The sequence below is a fragment of the Excalfactoria chinensis genome, chromosome 10, assembly GCF_039878825.1.
Source record: "Excalfactoria chinensis isolate bCotChi1 chromosome 10, bCotChi1.hap2, whole genome shotgun sequence".
Taxonomy (NCBI): domain Eukaryota; kingdom Metazoa; phylum Chordata; class Aves; order Galliformes; family Phasianidae; genus Excalfactoria; species Excalfactoria chinensis.
This window is the reverse complement of record NC_092834.1, coordinates 12871155-12884603: the sequence shown is the minus strand read 5'-3', so window position 1 is coordinate 12884603 and position 13449 is coordinate 12871155. Positions and strand designations below refer to the sequence as shown.

At 36.3% G+C, this 13449-nt stretch overlaps 1 protein-coding gene across 1 annotated transcript in view; it reads left to right on the top strand.

Annotated features, from left to right (window-relative positions):
- The window catches only part of ADAM10 (ADAM metallopeptidase domain 10), a 39577-nt gene that overhangs the window by 24804 nt on the left and 1324 nt on the right, over positions 1-13449 (top strand). Inside the window, exons 5-14 of the mRNA XM_072345742.1 lie at positions 1166-1269; positions 2635-2784; positions 4007-4099; positions 4707-4890; positions 6449-6612; positions 8118-8301; positions 9491-9641; positions 11313-11496; positions 12631-12739; positions 13048-13268. Coding sequence (XP_072201843.1) covers positions 1166-1269; positions 2635-2784; positions 4007-4099; positions 4707-4890; positions 6449-6612; positions 8118-8301; positions 9491-9641; positions 11313-11496; positions 12631-12739; positions 13048-13268 — 1544 coding nt within the window. The remainder of the gene's footprint in view (positions 1-1165; positions 1270-2634; positions 2785-4006; positions 4100-4706; positions 4891-6448; positions 6613-8117; positions 8302-9490; positions 9642-11312; positions 11497-12630; positions 12740-13047; positions 13269-13449) is intronic.

The window sequence follows — 13449 nt, the reverse complement described above, 5'->3', positions numbered from 1 at the left end:
TCTGTATGTATTTGTATATTTGACTCACACAACTTGTCCTCTGTTATCTCTTTCTGAGGCACCAAATTATAATGCGTTCCAATCTAAAGAGAAACTGAAGAGAGGAGGGAGGGGTGGCAGCAACACCTCTTTCCTTCAGTTCTTGAGGAAGCTTTTGCAAGTGCAGAGTGCTTGCAGATCTCCAATAGATACCAACATTCTAAGTAGATGAACCTGACCACGTGGTTCTTAAATGCATTACGTGTGCTTCTTGATGAGCTCGTCTGGACTTTGAGCATATTTATCCCTGATGCATACCCAGGATACTACTACCACATTGCTGTTAAAACTGAAACAGTGAACTGTAACAAAGAGGTGATGAAAAGGTTTCTTTTCAGCCTTACTTTATGTTCTCAGTTTTAAATGTTTGTAGTCTGTAATTTGGTGATTTTTTTTACATGTACACATCTGCATGTGCTCCTGCACACCCTCTTCAGTCATACCCTTGTTGTTTACTTTCCGGAATTTAAATCGTGCATTTCATCGTCAACAAAACTGTTATCTCATAATTAATTGTAGAGCTCAATTTGAAACCAAGGATCATTGGAATTTCAGTTCTAATGCATTGTTGGTTGACAGGCAAACTATACAAATGCTTTGGAAATTTGGTGAAAGGTGAATAAAATTAATAAAATCCTTTAATAAGCCTTAGCAAGACTAATTAGTTTCAGTTTAGCAAGTAAAATAAAACTAATCTTCTCTTATCCAAACCATCTCTGGTATAGCTGATCTCAATAATTTATCATTGAGTTCAATTTTTTTAGTATTGCTATTGGTTCAAGCTAATCTGTACAGATGCCCAAATAATAACTCTTGTTCTTATCTCATATATTGCTCATTTCCTATTCTCTTTTGATAGCTATAAGAAAACAATTTTAAGAAGCAATCATAATATTTCTGGTTTGTTAAACTTTAGACTGTATCTTATTCAAAGCAGTGAATGGAAAAAAGCAGCTGCTTGGATCTCAGAATGCTTTCTTCAGAAACTACGTGAGCTTATTAGATACAAATGGGAGAAGCTGCTGTGATAAAGCTATATTTATTACATTATTTATTTTAAAATAGAGGATATTTTGACACTTGTGCATTTCGGTTTGAAACCTCAGCCTGGCTTTCCTCTTTGTAGAATATCCTCATAAATATGGACCACAAGGAGGTTGTGCAGATCATTCAGTATTTGAAAGAATGCAGAAGTACCAGATGACTGGTATAGAAGAACCAACACCAGAGGTACTACAATTCTACTGACTGAAACTAGTGTAATAAGTTGCTGTTTCTTTGTATGATCTCTTTCCAACTTTTGGTCACAGGTATCATCCCTCTGTGTTGCAAGGAACAACTGCACAAAAATGATTAACCCAAACTATTCCAATTGTTTTTTAAAATGATGTTTCCAGATTCCTTTTCTTACTGCTTCTGCAGCTTTGATGTGCTGGCTCCTCGTCTTGATGAGTCCCATGTGGTCTCAGATTTTTTTTAGACCTTTCAGATGGATTTTTCAGTTAAGTTTATGATGAGGAATATACCTTATTGCAGTTGAGAAGGAAGTTTCAAGATCACTTGGTGTGAAAGTAGCATATTTGTCCTTGAGGAGCAGGAATTTTCATGGCTTTTGTGGGGCACTTTTAATGTGAGTGCTTCCAGTGATAAATGAAGCTGATATGAGTAGGAGGGTCTTAGCAGCAGTGCTGTGCATTTGAGGGAGTTAAGTATGCTGCAAGTTGCCTGTAATAGGAGGTGAGTGGAAGCAAGGAAGCAACCCGCTTGTCTTTTTAAAGTCTTAGTTTTATGTTTGCCTTCAGTGTTGCACCACTTGTCATGAAATTGGGTTTGGTTTTTTTTTTCAACACTTTCCAACTCTAAATTGAGTTCATTTTAGTTTTTACTGTGTTCTGAACATTTTGAACGTTTGCTATCATTTTGTGACATTTAAGATATGCTAACAAAATGATGCACTGTGGTTAGTAAAATAGCATCAGCAATTTCAAGTGTATTTAAATTGTAATTTTAGATATTGAAGTCATTATCAACATGGTGATGAAGTTCAGTGCTATTAAGAATAACATGCTTTCCCAGAAATGTACTTCTAAAAATTGTATAGTGTGTGTTCTGAGACCAGTGAGTGCACATACAGCTCTAATGAGCTTTATTTTGACTTTGTACTTCTGTTTGCTGAGGTAACCAAGATAATGACAATATCAAGTAACCTATGTTAGGGAGGATGCATTTAAATCGCACAGCAGTATTTTTTTTAATCTACAAAGAGTTTTTTGATCTTCAGAAAGAATTATGAAAAGAAAATGTTTGCAAGGTCACATGGATGAGAAAAATGTATTTCAAATTGACTGCCTTTTATAAGAAAAAAGCCAAAATGCTTGGAAGGCTTTGACCTATCATTAAGACAGATAATGTACTTGAAGACTGATTGTAGTGTATGCTCAGTTTAAATCAGGTTTCATGAAAGATTGTAAGGCAAAGAAAACTAATGAAAGTCTGTTCATGTTAGTAGTGTGTGTTTAAGAAAGAAATTACTGCTATGTTGAGATCATCTGTCAGATCTACAGATTAACATATTTGTTTCCCATGTCTACATAGGAGCCTTCTGAAGAGTCTGACAGCAACGGTCCTCAGCTTCTGAGAAAAAAACGTGCCACTCAAGCTGAAAAAAATACTTGTCAGCTGTATATTCAGACTGATCATCTGTTCTATAAGCACTATGGAACAAGGGAAGCTGTAATTGCACAGGTATTTCTAAGCCCTTTGTTTAAACGATCAGCTTTTATTTTGATTATTTCTGACTAATTTTAATTAAATGAGCAGTAATGTATGCAATTAAGTTTCATTTGTTCAGTCACCCTGTCTCTGTTACAGTCACTATCATTACTGATGCATTATTTCAGTAAAAGTACTCAACATGCTGGTGGAAAAGGTCACAGATGCTTATGCTTCCTTTAGTTAATAATTACAAGTGCAGTTTATTGAACAGATCTAAGCAAGGCTTGTCTGATTTGATTTTATATTTTTACTTTGTTTCTCCCCTCTCTTACTTAGACAAAACTTCATGAAGACTTTTGTTCTGTTTGGCAGCCTGTCAGGCTTTTCTGTTAACACTCATACAGTCTTCTGTTTGAAATTTTAGCTCAAACTACTGAGAGTTAACAGCACCAAGTTCTGTTCCTGTAGTGTCTGGTATAGTGGAAGGTCAGAAAAACAGTGGTAACTAAAGGCAGATGCTTTTCACTTGTCAGTATGCCAGTAATTGGAAAACATTTTTTGTTCACCATTTGTTGCTAAAAAATATATGGAGCTCTTTAATTATACTTCTCTTGAAGTAGAAAATCTCACTGCTATTTACAAATCTGACTTGCACTGATTGTTAATCACACTGTACATTTGGAATTGAGTCAAGTCACATTTTCCAAAGCTCTGAAGTCACCTTCAGGATCAGGAGTTCAGTGAGTTAGTGCTGCTATTGTCTTGGAAAAGGTAATTGATAAAGTTTTTTCAGATCTTTTATTTTTTTTCAGATCTGGTTTTGCTACCAGAAATAAAAGAATAATGCTCTAAATTTCTTCCCTCCAAAAAACAAACAAACAAACAAAAACCCACAATGCTTTGAATACAGTTTTAATTACCATAATATTTATAGTAACAATGAGCTGAATGATTATCTCAAGTAGTTATCTGAATTTCTAGTAATACAGTTATGTAAAGATCAATAACTTGACTGCTAAAGGTATTGCTTTCAGCTGTCATGTTAGTGTTGGAAATAAATCACTTTGTAACCTGCTATGTACAATGTTTGCCATCAAGCGTTTGCTTTTAAAAGGCCTGTTAGGACTTACGGTGCGAAATAATATGTATGTATAACAAAGCATAGGCTGTACAGTTGTTATTTAAGATGAGCTGTGGTATACTGCATAGATCTTTGAACTACAGGTGTTTTAGTGGTTTGTTTTTTTTACAGATATCCAGCCATGTTAAAGCAATTGACACAATTTACCGCTCCACAGATTTCTCAGGAATCCGTAACATCAGCTTTATGGTGAAGCGAATAAGAGTAAGTAATAGTGGAAATACTTGCAGCTTCAATTGCGTTGCATGGAAGCTGTACTGATTAAAAAGACCTGCTGTGTTTTCAGGTCTGTTCACCTGTTACTGTTTACTGTTAGTATTTAATATGGGTGTCTTTTTCGCTAATGACTTGCTATCCCCTTCATTTGATTTTGGAGTGCATTGCAAAAGCATGCTACTTTATTGTTAAGGTGTAGTCAACTCATACCAGAATGAACTTCCTGTGTTTCATGTGTATATATATATATATATACACATATACATATGTGTGTGTGTTTACGATATATATCTATATATATAGATATATATAGATATATTTATATGTTTATAACTATCAGGATAATTATAAACTTGCAGGTATTGATAAAGTGGAAAAACAAATAAGGAGGAATTTCTGGACAAATGTAATTCTTTACTTTTAGAACTTGTTTTTCCAAACATTAGAGCTGTAATATATCATTACCTGTAAATCTTCAGCAGCATCTTCAACTGTTAACATAACAAGGTATTGATAGCAGTAAACCTCCTGGCTGATAGGTACAAATCCAATTAAAATGAATCACTTATAACAGTGTGTTTCAATTTACTTTTAGATTAACACAACTGTAGATGAGAAGGACTCTTCAAATCCCTTCAGATTTCCTAACATTGGTGTGGAAAAGTTTCTGGAACTGAACTCAGAACAGAATCATGATGATTATTGCTTGGCCTATGTATTTACAGACCGTGATTTTGATGATGGAGTCCTTGGTCTGGCTTGGGTTGGAGCCCCTTCAGGTAATTGTATCCAAACCTTCAATACTGTGATATTAAGAAAGCACTGTACATAGGTTCAAAGAAGAAAAGTAGAAATTTTCACACAAGCTGACAGCAAACAGACTTTTCATAACCAACATCTTACAGTTTTGGTTTCATATGTTCTTTTTATAATAGAAAAAGGGAATCTCACTTCAGTGAGTCTTATTGTTTTCCTGATGAGCAATACCTCAGCAGTAAAGAAGAGTGTATTTCTTTCAGTTGACAGAGGTGACATTGGATGGCTTTTTATTTATGACAGGTACAGATGACCAGTAAAGTAACAGAGGAGGCAGAAATATAGAATAACACTGCAGAGACTTTAGGTTTCCTAAGTAGTATTGGAAGTATTTTTGATACATACATAAAACCAGGGATATTTTGTTCTGGGAGTTAACAGGAAACTATGTAAGTGTTCTTGTTCTGCTTCTCGTAGTTTCAATCTAGTCATGTATTTTGGGTCTTACTATCTCTTGGTATGGTAAAAAGAAATATATAAAGCAATGGTTTTCACCTGTGCAGCATCTTAATGATCATCTGTGATGATTCATCCAGTGTATACAATGAACAAGCACTGGGTGAACTGTTGGGGGTTGGACTCGATGATCTCTAGAGGTCCCTTCCAACCCCTATAATTCTGTGATTCTGTGAACTGCAGTGTGAATTCCATAAGCCTTTCTTCCAAAAAGAAGATTTAACTGGCAAAAAAAAAAGCCAACCAAGTTGCTTCGAGAGATTTTCTATCTTGATGCATGTACTGACATGGGTTAAATGGGGTATTTCACTAAAAGAAAATCTTACTTCAGAAAGCAGGGAAATTCCCTGGGGAATGGGTTGGTTTTTTGACAGTTTTTTAGGAGTAGAACGGCTGAATTTTAGAATGTTCACGATATCTCAGTGCAAACCTCAATTACAGCAAAATATGAAGTAATAAATTCAAAACCTTTCAAAATAGAATGTGATGCCCTTGAATATTGACCTTCTAAACAAGTCTGATTAACTCTCACATCAAAACCATTTTCAGCTTTAGATTTTACAGTAGAGAGGAGGAGTCACTTCTGCTGACAAAGACATGTTGCTAATCTTAGGCATTTTTTTAATGAATGTTTTTGCCACAACAGAGGATCTTCTATGACTGCACTGTTCTTTTTTTTTTTTTAATTTGTTTTTTACTTAGTAAAATCCAAATGAGATGTAGATTGCGTCTGCCTGTGCTGGACATTGCCTACTACTAGTCAGGTACTACAGGTATGATAAAATCAGGGCTCGTACGTGCACTGAGAAGCCCAAAATAGCTCTTGCTTAATAGCTACTCTAAAAAAACTAATTTCTTGTGTGAATGAACTCATTCAGAGCTGAGAGCATTAGCACGGATAAACTTAATCTCCTTTCAAAGTTGGATTAGTATTAATTACACAGACCTACTCCTGGTTTGTGAGGATCCATTGAGGTAGCAAGCTGTTTCTTGTTCCAGGTATCAGATGAAAGTGACACAGTGCTTCTTTTCTAGAATGATTTTTATGCTTTTGCCTAAATACAGGAAGCTCTGGTGGAATATGTGAAAAGAGCAAACTCTATTCTGATGGTAAGAAGAAGTCTTTGAACACTGGAATCATCACTGTTCAGAACTATGGCTCTCATGTTCCTCCCAAGGTTTCGCATATCACTTTTGCTCATGAGGTTGGACATAACTTTGGCTCACCTGTGAGTATTACTATTGATCTGCTGCTTTCAGTCTCTTTGAAATGCATTGCTTCCGAGTGGAATTTTTACTACTAATTTATTATAAATAAGTAGAATATGATTGTGACTGTATTACCTTTGTGTGCAAAAAGCAAGTTGCAGAAATAAGTCTTCCTTGTATTTTACAACGTTCGTGCAAGAGTTAATTTTGTGGATTATTTCTACTAGTTCGGTGTCTTATGAAGAAACTACTACTGTTTCCTAAAACTTAGTTTTTTATTGGAGACTAGACGGTCACCTAAATCTTTTAAATGCATTTTGGTTTATACTATAGTAGAGGAAGAATCAGTGCAGAATTAAGATGACACTTTATTCACAAGAAAACAACCTAAAAAGAAGAAAAATGTGAAGAGGACTGAGATACCTACAATGACATTTTAGAACAAAATCCTTCCTTCTATTAGTTTAGGGGTATGGTTTGCTTGTGACAAACCAAAAACATGAGGCTTTTTTTGGCTTGGCTGGAAATAAAAATAATTGGGAAGGTTCGTTCAGTTTTCTTAAAAGTTATGCATGTAAGTTTTCTTCTCTGGAAAGCAAAATGAAATTAAGATGACAGAAATGAGTTCCTCAGAAACAGATGCTTGCATATGAATACTTCATGTGCCTTGAGAAAAGTTCCTAACACAGCTGTTTTGACTAGGAACAAATGTTCCAGTTATAGCTGAAAATATGAGCATGTGAAACTGAAAAACTAGTCTCACTGAGTGAAACATCTCTTGGTGTAGCTCGGAAGGTGGGTCTCTCAGTTTCTCTCCGAATTCTGTTTTGATTCAGGGAAACGTGAAAGTGAACATCTGATTGTTGCAAACTACAATAATAATTTGATTATCACAAGTGTGTTGAAGGTAGTGTTCACTTACTATTCTTGGAAACATACATTATATTTCTGGGAAGTTGTGTGTGTCAGAACAGCATTGAACTTCATCTCAGTCTCATCTCACAATTCATTTTTTTTCTTTGTTAGTGGAAAGCCTAGTGTGCCAGTCTGATTCATCACAATGGATATTAGACTTGTCACTGAAAGACAGAAACAGATTGCTGCTCTATTCTGAAGTTCTCTTTGCTCCTTCCTCAAACCAAGCAGAAAGATGGGCTGCTGTTTGTTATCTCCTTCAGCTTTTCTTCCACACAGTACTTCACCTTTTTATAATCATAAATCAGTCTCTTTAGATGATGGAAATCTTTTTTTGTCAGTGTTTGTTCTAGGACACGAATTTTGGGTATATGTTCTCAAGAATTCATATAAATTGGACTTGAAAAACCAGAGGCTTGTTACAGTTGTCAATGTAAACATCATTTTCCTTATGTTCTGAAAAGCTGTAAGGCATAAAGTAGTTTTTTATGATTAACAAAGCCAAACTTCCAGTTTTGTAAAGCCACCAAATCCAGATATCTCATGCGTATATGGAAAAACAAGAAGGGAGAGCTGTCTCAGTAGAAACATGTGATTTTTTGTTTTACAGCATGATTCTGGAATGGAGTGCACTCCGGGGGAGTCCAAGAACTTGGGGCAGAAAGAAAATGGGAATTATATCATGTATGCAAGAGCTACATCTGGGGACAAACTTAATAACAACAAGTTCTCACTCTGTAGTATTCGAAATATCAGCCAAGTTCTTGAGAAAAAGAGAAATAACTGCTTTGTTGGTACGTACTTAGTCGTCCTGAAAGCAGAACAGATAAGTTGTTAATATTAAGTTTAATTAGAATTTGTTTCAATGCCTTTTGTTTTGCTATTCACTTTACTGGAAGATTCAGTTGAATTTGAGTGGTGTGTGAATTCGAGTGTTGTGTCAATTTCTGGACTCCCCAGTACATGAAAGATGTGGATGTACTGGGGACAATCCAACAAAGGTCCACAAAGATGATTAAGAGATTGGAGCATAAGGCACGTGAGGAGAGTCTGAGAGCCTGGGGACTTTATCTGGAGAAAAGAAGGCTGTGAGGGCTGTGAGATGCTCCCGTCTGTCTTTGTAAATCCCTGGTAAGAGGGTGTAAAGAAAACAGATCCAGACTTTTCTTAGCGGCACCTGATGAAAGGGCAGGAGAAAACAACACAAATGTAAACAGGATTTTCCTTGTTTTAATGTGATAGTTTGTTTATGTGGTTCGTGTCTTGCTTTTACTTGTGAGTATGATTGAACACGAGCTGGTCGCCCAGGAGGCTGTAGAGTCTCTGTCCCTAGAGATACTCAAATCAGTCTGGACAAAGCCCTTGGGAACCTGCTGCATTTGACCGTGCTCTGAGTGGAATATTGGACAATTCAGTCTTCAGAGATGCCTTCCTATTTTGTCTGTTTCCCGATTGTTGTTCTGGGAACACTGTGATCAAATGCTAGGGAAATATTAAAGGCTGCTGCCTCTCTGATCCATGAACTTGATGTACTAACTTTGTAGCCATCTTCTCTCTGGAGTCTGTGTGTGATCTCTTAGAAATTTTGTGAGATTGTACAACAAGTAGCTTTGGGACTAGGAGTGAAGCATTTCGTCCCAGTATCAGCTTTTGCTTTAAGGTTGTCAGACTCAACGAAAGGGAAAAGATCCGGTTGCACTGGAGGCTTAGCATAAAACTTGTTCTTGGCACTCTAGACTTGCTATCTACACAAGAAACTCCCATTGTTATCAGAAGAAACGTTATACTGAGAAGTTTAAGCTGTATGTATGACTAATCTGAGTGGTGAGCAAGTAGTGCAGGTCGATTTACTAGTCTGTATGAAGTCCGAGTTAAACAGGTGATTTCAGTCTCACCTAGCTGAATGCTGTTACAAGTCAATATAGTTCCTTATTTGTGCACTCTTTGTACTGCTGTTTACAAAAATGGAATGGTATTTTTCAGAGTCTGGTCAGCCTATATGTGGTAACGGACTGGTGGAAGAAGGAGAGCAGTGTGATTGTGGATACAGCGATCAGTGTAAAGATGAATGCTGTTACGATGCAAACCAATCAGATGATAAAAAATGCAAGTTAAAACCAGGCAAATCCTGCAGGTATCGTACATGTCTGTTAAAGTATACTTTTAAATAAAATGCTTTATACTGGGAGTGGGATGTTCATCAGCACAAGTACGATATGCAGTTCTTGGTGCTACACTGTAGCTTGGCTGTCTTGTTATTCACATGACTGTTCAGATTCATATTAAGTTTATGACTAGAGAATTTTATCAATGCTAATGGTGCAGACAAATGTGTTGAAATTTGATCATCTTTGTCTGAAATTTGTTGTGCAGAAGTCTGCAAAAGCTGGATGGTTTGGAAAAACAAGACTGAGATGCTGTTTCCATAATAGTATACAAGAAAGCATTAATTGCCCAAAGAATAATAGAAGGATACTCTGAAATTACATCCTAGTGCCATTTCTACAGTAGTGCCTATCTAGAAGATGATTTAAGAGTATAAATGACTGGTTGTTTTACACCTGTTCTACAAATCATATTTGTAAGCCTCCTAGTATCTTGACAGTTGTGTGCACAGTGATTTGTAAGAGCAGGTTTTATAGACTTGAATACTGTGGTGTAAGATGAGTTGTGCCTCATTGTTACATGACTTAAAACATGTCTTATGTTTTTACCTCATCTAAAACCAAGTGGATTTTTTGACATGAAAGACATGAATTTTTTGTGCCTTTCTAGAGACATCTGAATTTTGACATCTGGTTATCTGGAGGTAGTTACTGTTAAACTCTTAAACAGTTCAACTTTTTGATACAAAACGCACAGTTTTGTTCTAATTAAACGTTGCTGCCAGATTATCCTTGTCATCCTGTAAGTGGAGTTAGAAGTAGCATCTGCTGTGAAAATGCACTTCATTCTGTAGAGGTGGAAGGATAGCTTCCCATGAGCTTGTGGTTGCAGTAATTTTGCATGCCTTTTTTTTTCTCCTTACAAATTTTTGTTATTCCCCTGGGAGAGGGAGGTATAGCCTTACATTGTTTTGATTTATCATTGCTTTCTGAGATTTTGGTTTATATCATGCCCATAATGAAGTGCTGACCTATGTACAGCTTCAGAAAGCAGTGGCTGTTTCCTCTGATTGCATCAGATATGCTGGGATGATGTGCTGGTGTACCTCACTGTGTAAGAGGCTCAGCTGCCTTCATGTCTGTGCCAACAAGGAGCCTAAATATTCAGGAGGAATGAGTGAAGCTATATGGTTCCTTTGAAAAATGTTGGATGTGAACTGACTGATTTCTGATATAAGCTCTTTTGTCCCCCTCTCTTGCTTGTTTAGAAAATGTAAGTTTCCTTTATGCAGGAAGTTAGGAAGTTTCTTACGGATGTTAAATCAGAGAGAGATAAATCTTCACTTGTCTATTTTAATGAAACTGTTACCATGAAGCTAGTCAGTTACTCCTGAACTAAGTTTTTAACTTGCTGACTTAATGTTTTGTATATATAAACCTTGAAATGCTGTTAGTCTGTATTTATTTTAATGCAAGGTGCACTCATAGTATTTTTCTAACGTGCTGCAAATAGTTTAATTGCTCCAGTGACCGATAAATAAACCTTGTTACCTCAAGGGAGGAGGAACGACTTTCAGTTTATATTTTACTTGGCACAGATGAGAAAAGTGCTTAGTGCTTGAGAAGGTTTCAAGATGAGTATTTCTTCTGGAAGTGTTTGCACTTTCTCCTTTACATTCATATTTCCTCCTTTTGTCTAGCCCCAGTCAAGGCCCTTGCTGTACTGCACAATGTAATTTCAAACTGAAGACTGACAAGTGCCGTAATGATTCTGACTGTGCAAGGGAGGGGATGTGTAATGGTTTCAGCGCTCTCTGTCCAGCCTCTCAGCCTAAACAAAACTTCACAGAATGCAACAGGCGCACACAAGTTTGCATAAAAGGGGTATGTGTCTTGTGACTATTTGCGACTCTGCAGTTGTTCATAGCAGGCTGCTTTGCAATGAAGTGATACCATTTCCATACTTTGTGAAGAACAGCGTGATAATCATCTTTCAATAGAAATACTGTATTTGCAGTTTGCAGTCAAGATAACTGTGAAGATGCAACAGAGGTTAAGATGCTAACAGGTATCAAGTCAGCTGTAGGACTTGAGAAAGTTCGATTTAAAGTTTGTTGTGAAAATCGAGTGTATGAAAATGCATTTTACCTCCTAGCTATGCTTCTGTACTTCTCTTTAGTCTTGGTCAAGTAATTTTGTTGCCTTTGTTACACTACCAGCACATGCTGAATTTGGCAAATATACAGTTCCTCCTAGTGTGCAGGGATATGAAATCATGCTGAACCACCGGTAGTTTCCCAGGTGATGCAGTGTGTGATGGTTGCTGTTTAAAAATTGTTGAAAGTCTTTTGTAAGTTGATCTGTGTTTACTTGAAATGAGCAGCAAGCAGACGTCATCCTTGTAAGAGCTGTAGCTGATGTTGCTCTGACTTGCCATTTTCACATTCTGGTTTTTAATGAAATAAGTCTATGATGTTATTTTATTTTTTTTAGCTAAAGAATTGTGAAGGTAGAGGAATTGTCTTTATGCAGGTACTTCATTTTGAAGCAAATTCATAATAAACAGAAGCTTTTATATTTGAATTTGAAGATTCATCCCACAGTGGAATTAAAAACGGAGTCTTTCAGCCACTTTGATTTTCTGAGAGGAACTATTTTTGAAGATGCGTTTGATTTATTTTTCTAATTAAGGTTCTGAACAATCATAGTTCAGTGTGAACTGCACTTTGTTCCAGTGCTAGGAAGCTTTTGTGGACTGCACTAAAATAAGAGAGCATTTTAGTTTTTTATTTTATTTCTTTTAAAGTCTATCCCCTTTAAAGATCCTCAGATAAGCCCGTAGCGCTGAAATTGGAAATTTATTATCAGTCTCTATTATATAGGCCTTGAAAGAAATTCCAACTATTTATTGTATTTTTTAGCATCTTTGGAAGTTGGTAGTTATGCTTTCAGCTATTAAAAACTAGTATTTCCCTAATGACAGTGTGTTTAAAAGTGAAATTGGTTTGTCTCCAACAGCAATGTACTGGCTCTATCTGTGAGAAGTATGACTTGGAGGAATGCACATGTGCTAGTTCAGATGGCAAGGACGATAGAGAATTGTGTCACGTCTGCTGCATGAGGAAAAGTAAGATTTGTCTGGATTGTGTAAGCGTGAATTTACCAATAGGTGTCTGAGGGGATTTTCTGACAGGTTTTTTTATAGTTTTTCTTTGAAATCACACTTTCGTTTTTTCTGTTGTTTTGTTGTTTTTTTTTTTAACTTAGTTTCAGACAGACATTGCGTTATTTATTTTTAGATGTATTTTGTTGTTTTACAGGTAATATTGACTTGAAATTTATTAAAAATAGATGTCTTAAACAATTGAGTACTAACGTTTATGCACATGTCTTTTAATACACTTTGAATTAATCTGGTTTGCATTCATTTTTCAGTGGACCCGGATACTTGTGCAAGTACAGGTTCCAGCCGGTGGGAGAAACACTTTGCTCGTAAAACAATTACATTGCAACCAGGATCTCCTTGCAATGACTTCAGAGGCTACTGTGATGTGTTTATGAGATGTCGGCTGGTAGATGCTGATGGCCCATTAGCTCGGTTAAAGAAAGCAATTTTTAATCCTGAGCTATATGAGAATATTGCAGAATGGATTGTGGTAAGTGTTTGTTTCTTGCTGGTCTAATCAAAGGTATTGTTGTTAATCAGTGTTTGCAGCTGGTAAGTATCGCATTCAGTACTTCAGCATTGTCTGAGTATCACCAGTCCTTGTTTTCCTTAGTATTTCTATAAGCACCTCGACTGCAGCAAATGTCTTGACAGAGTCAATGCAAAGGAGA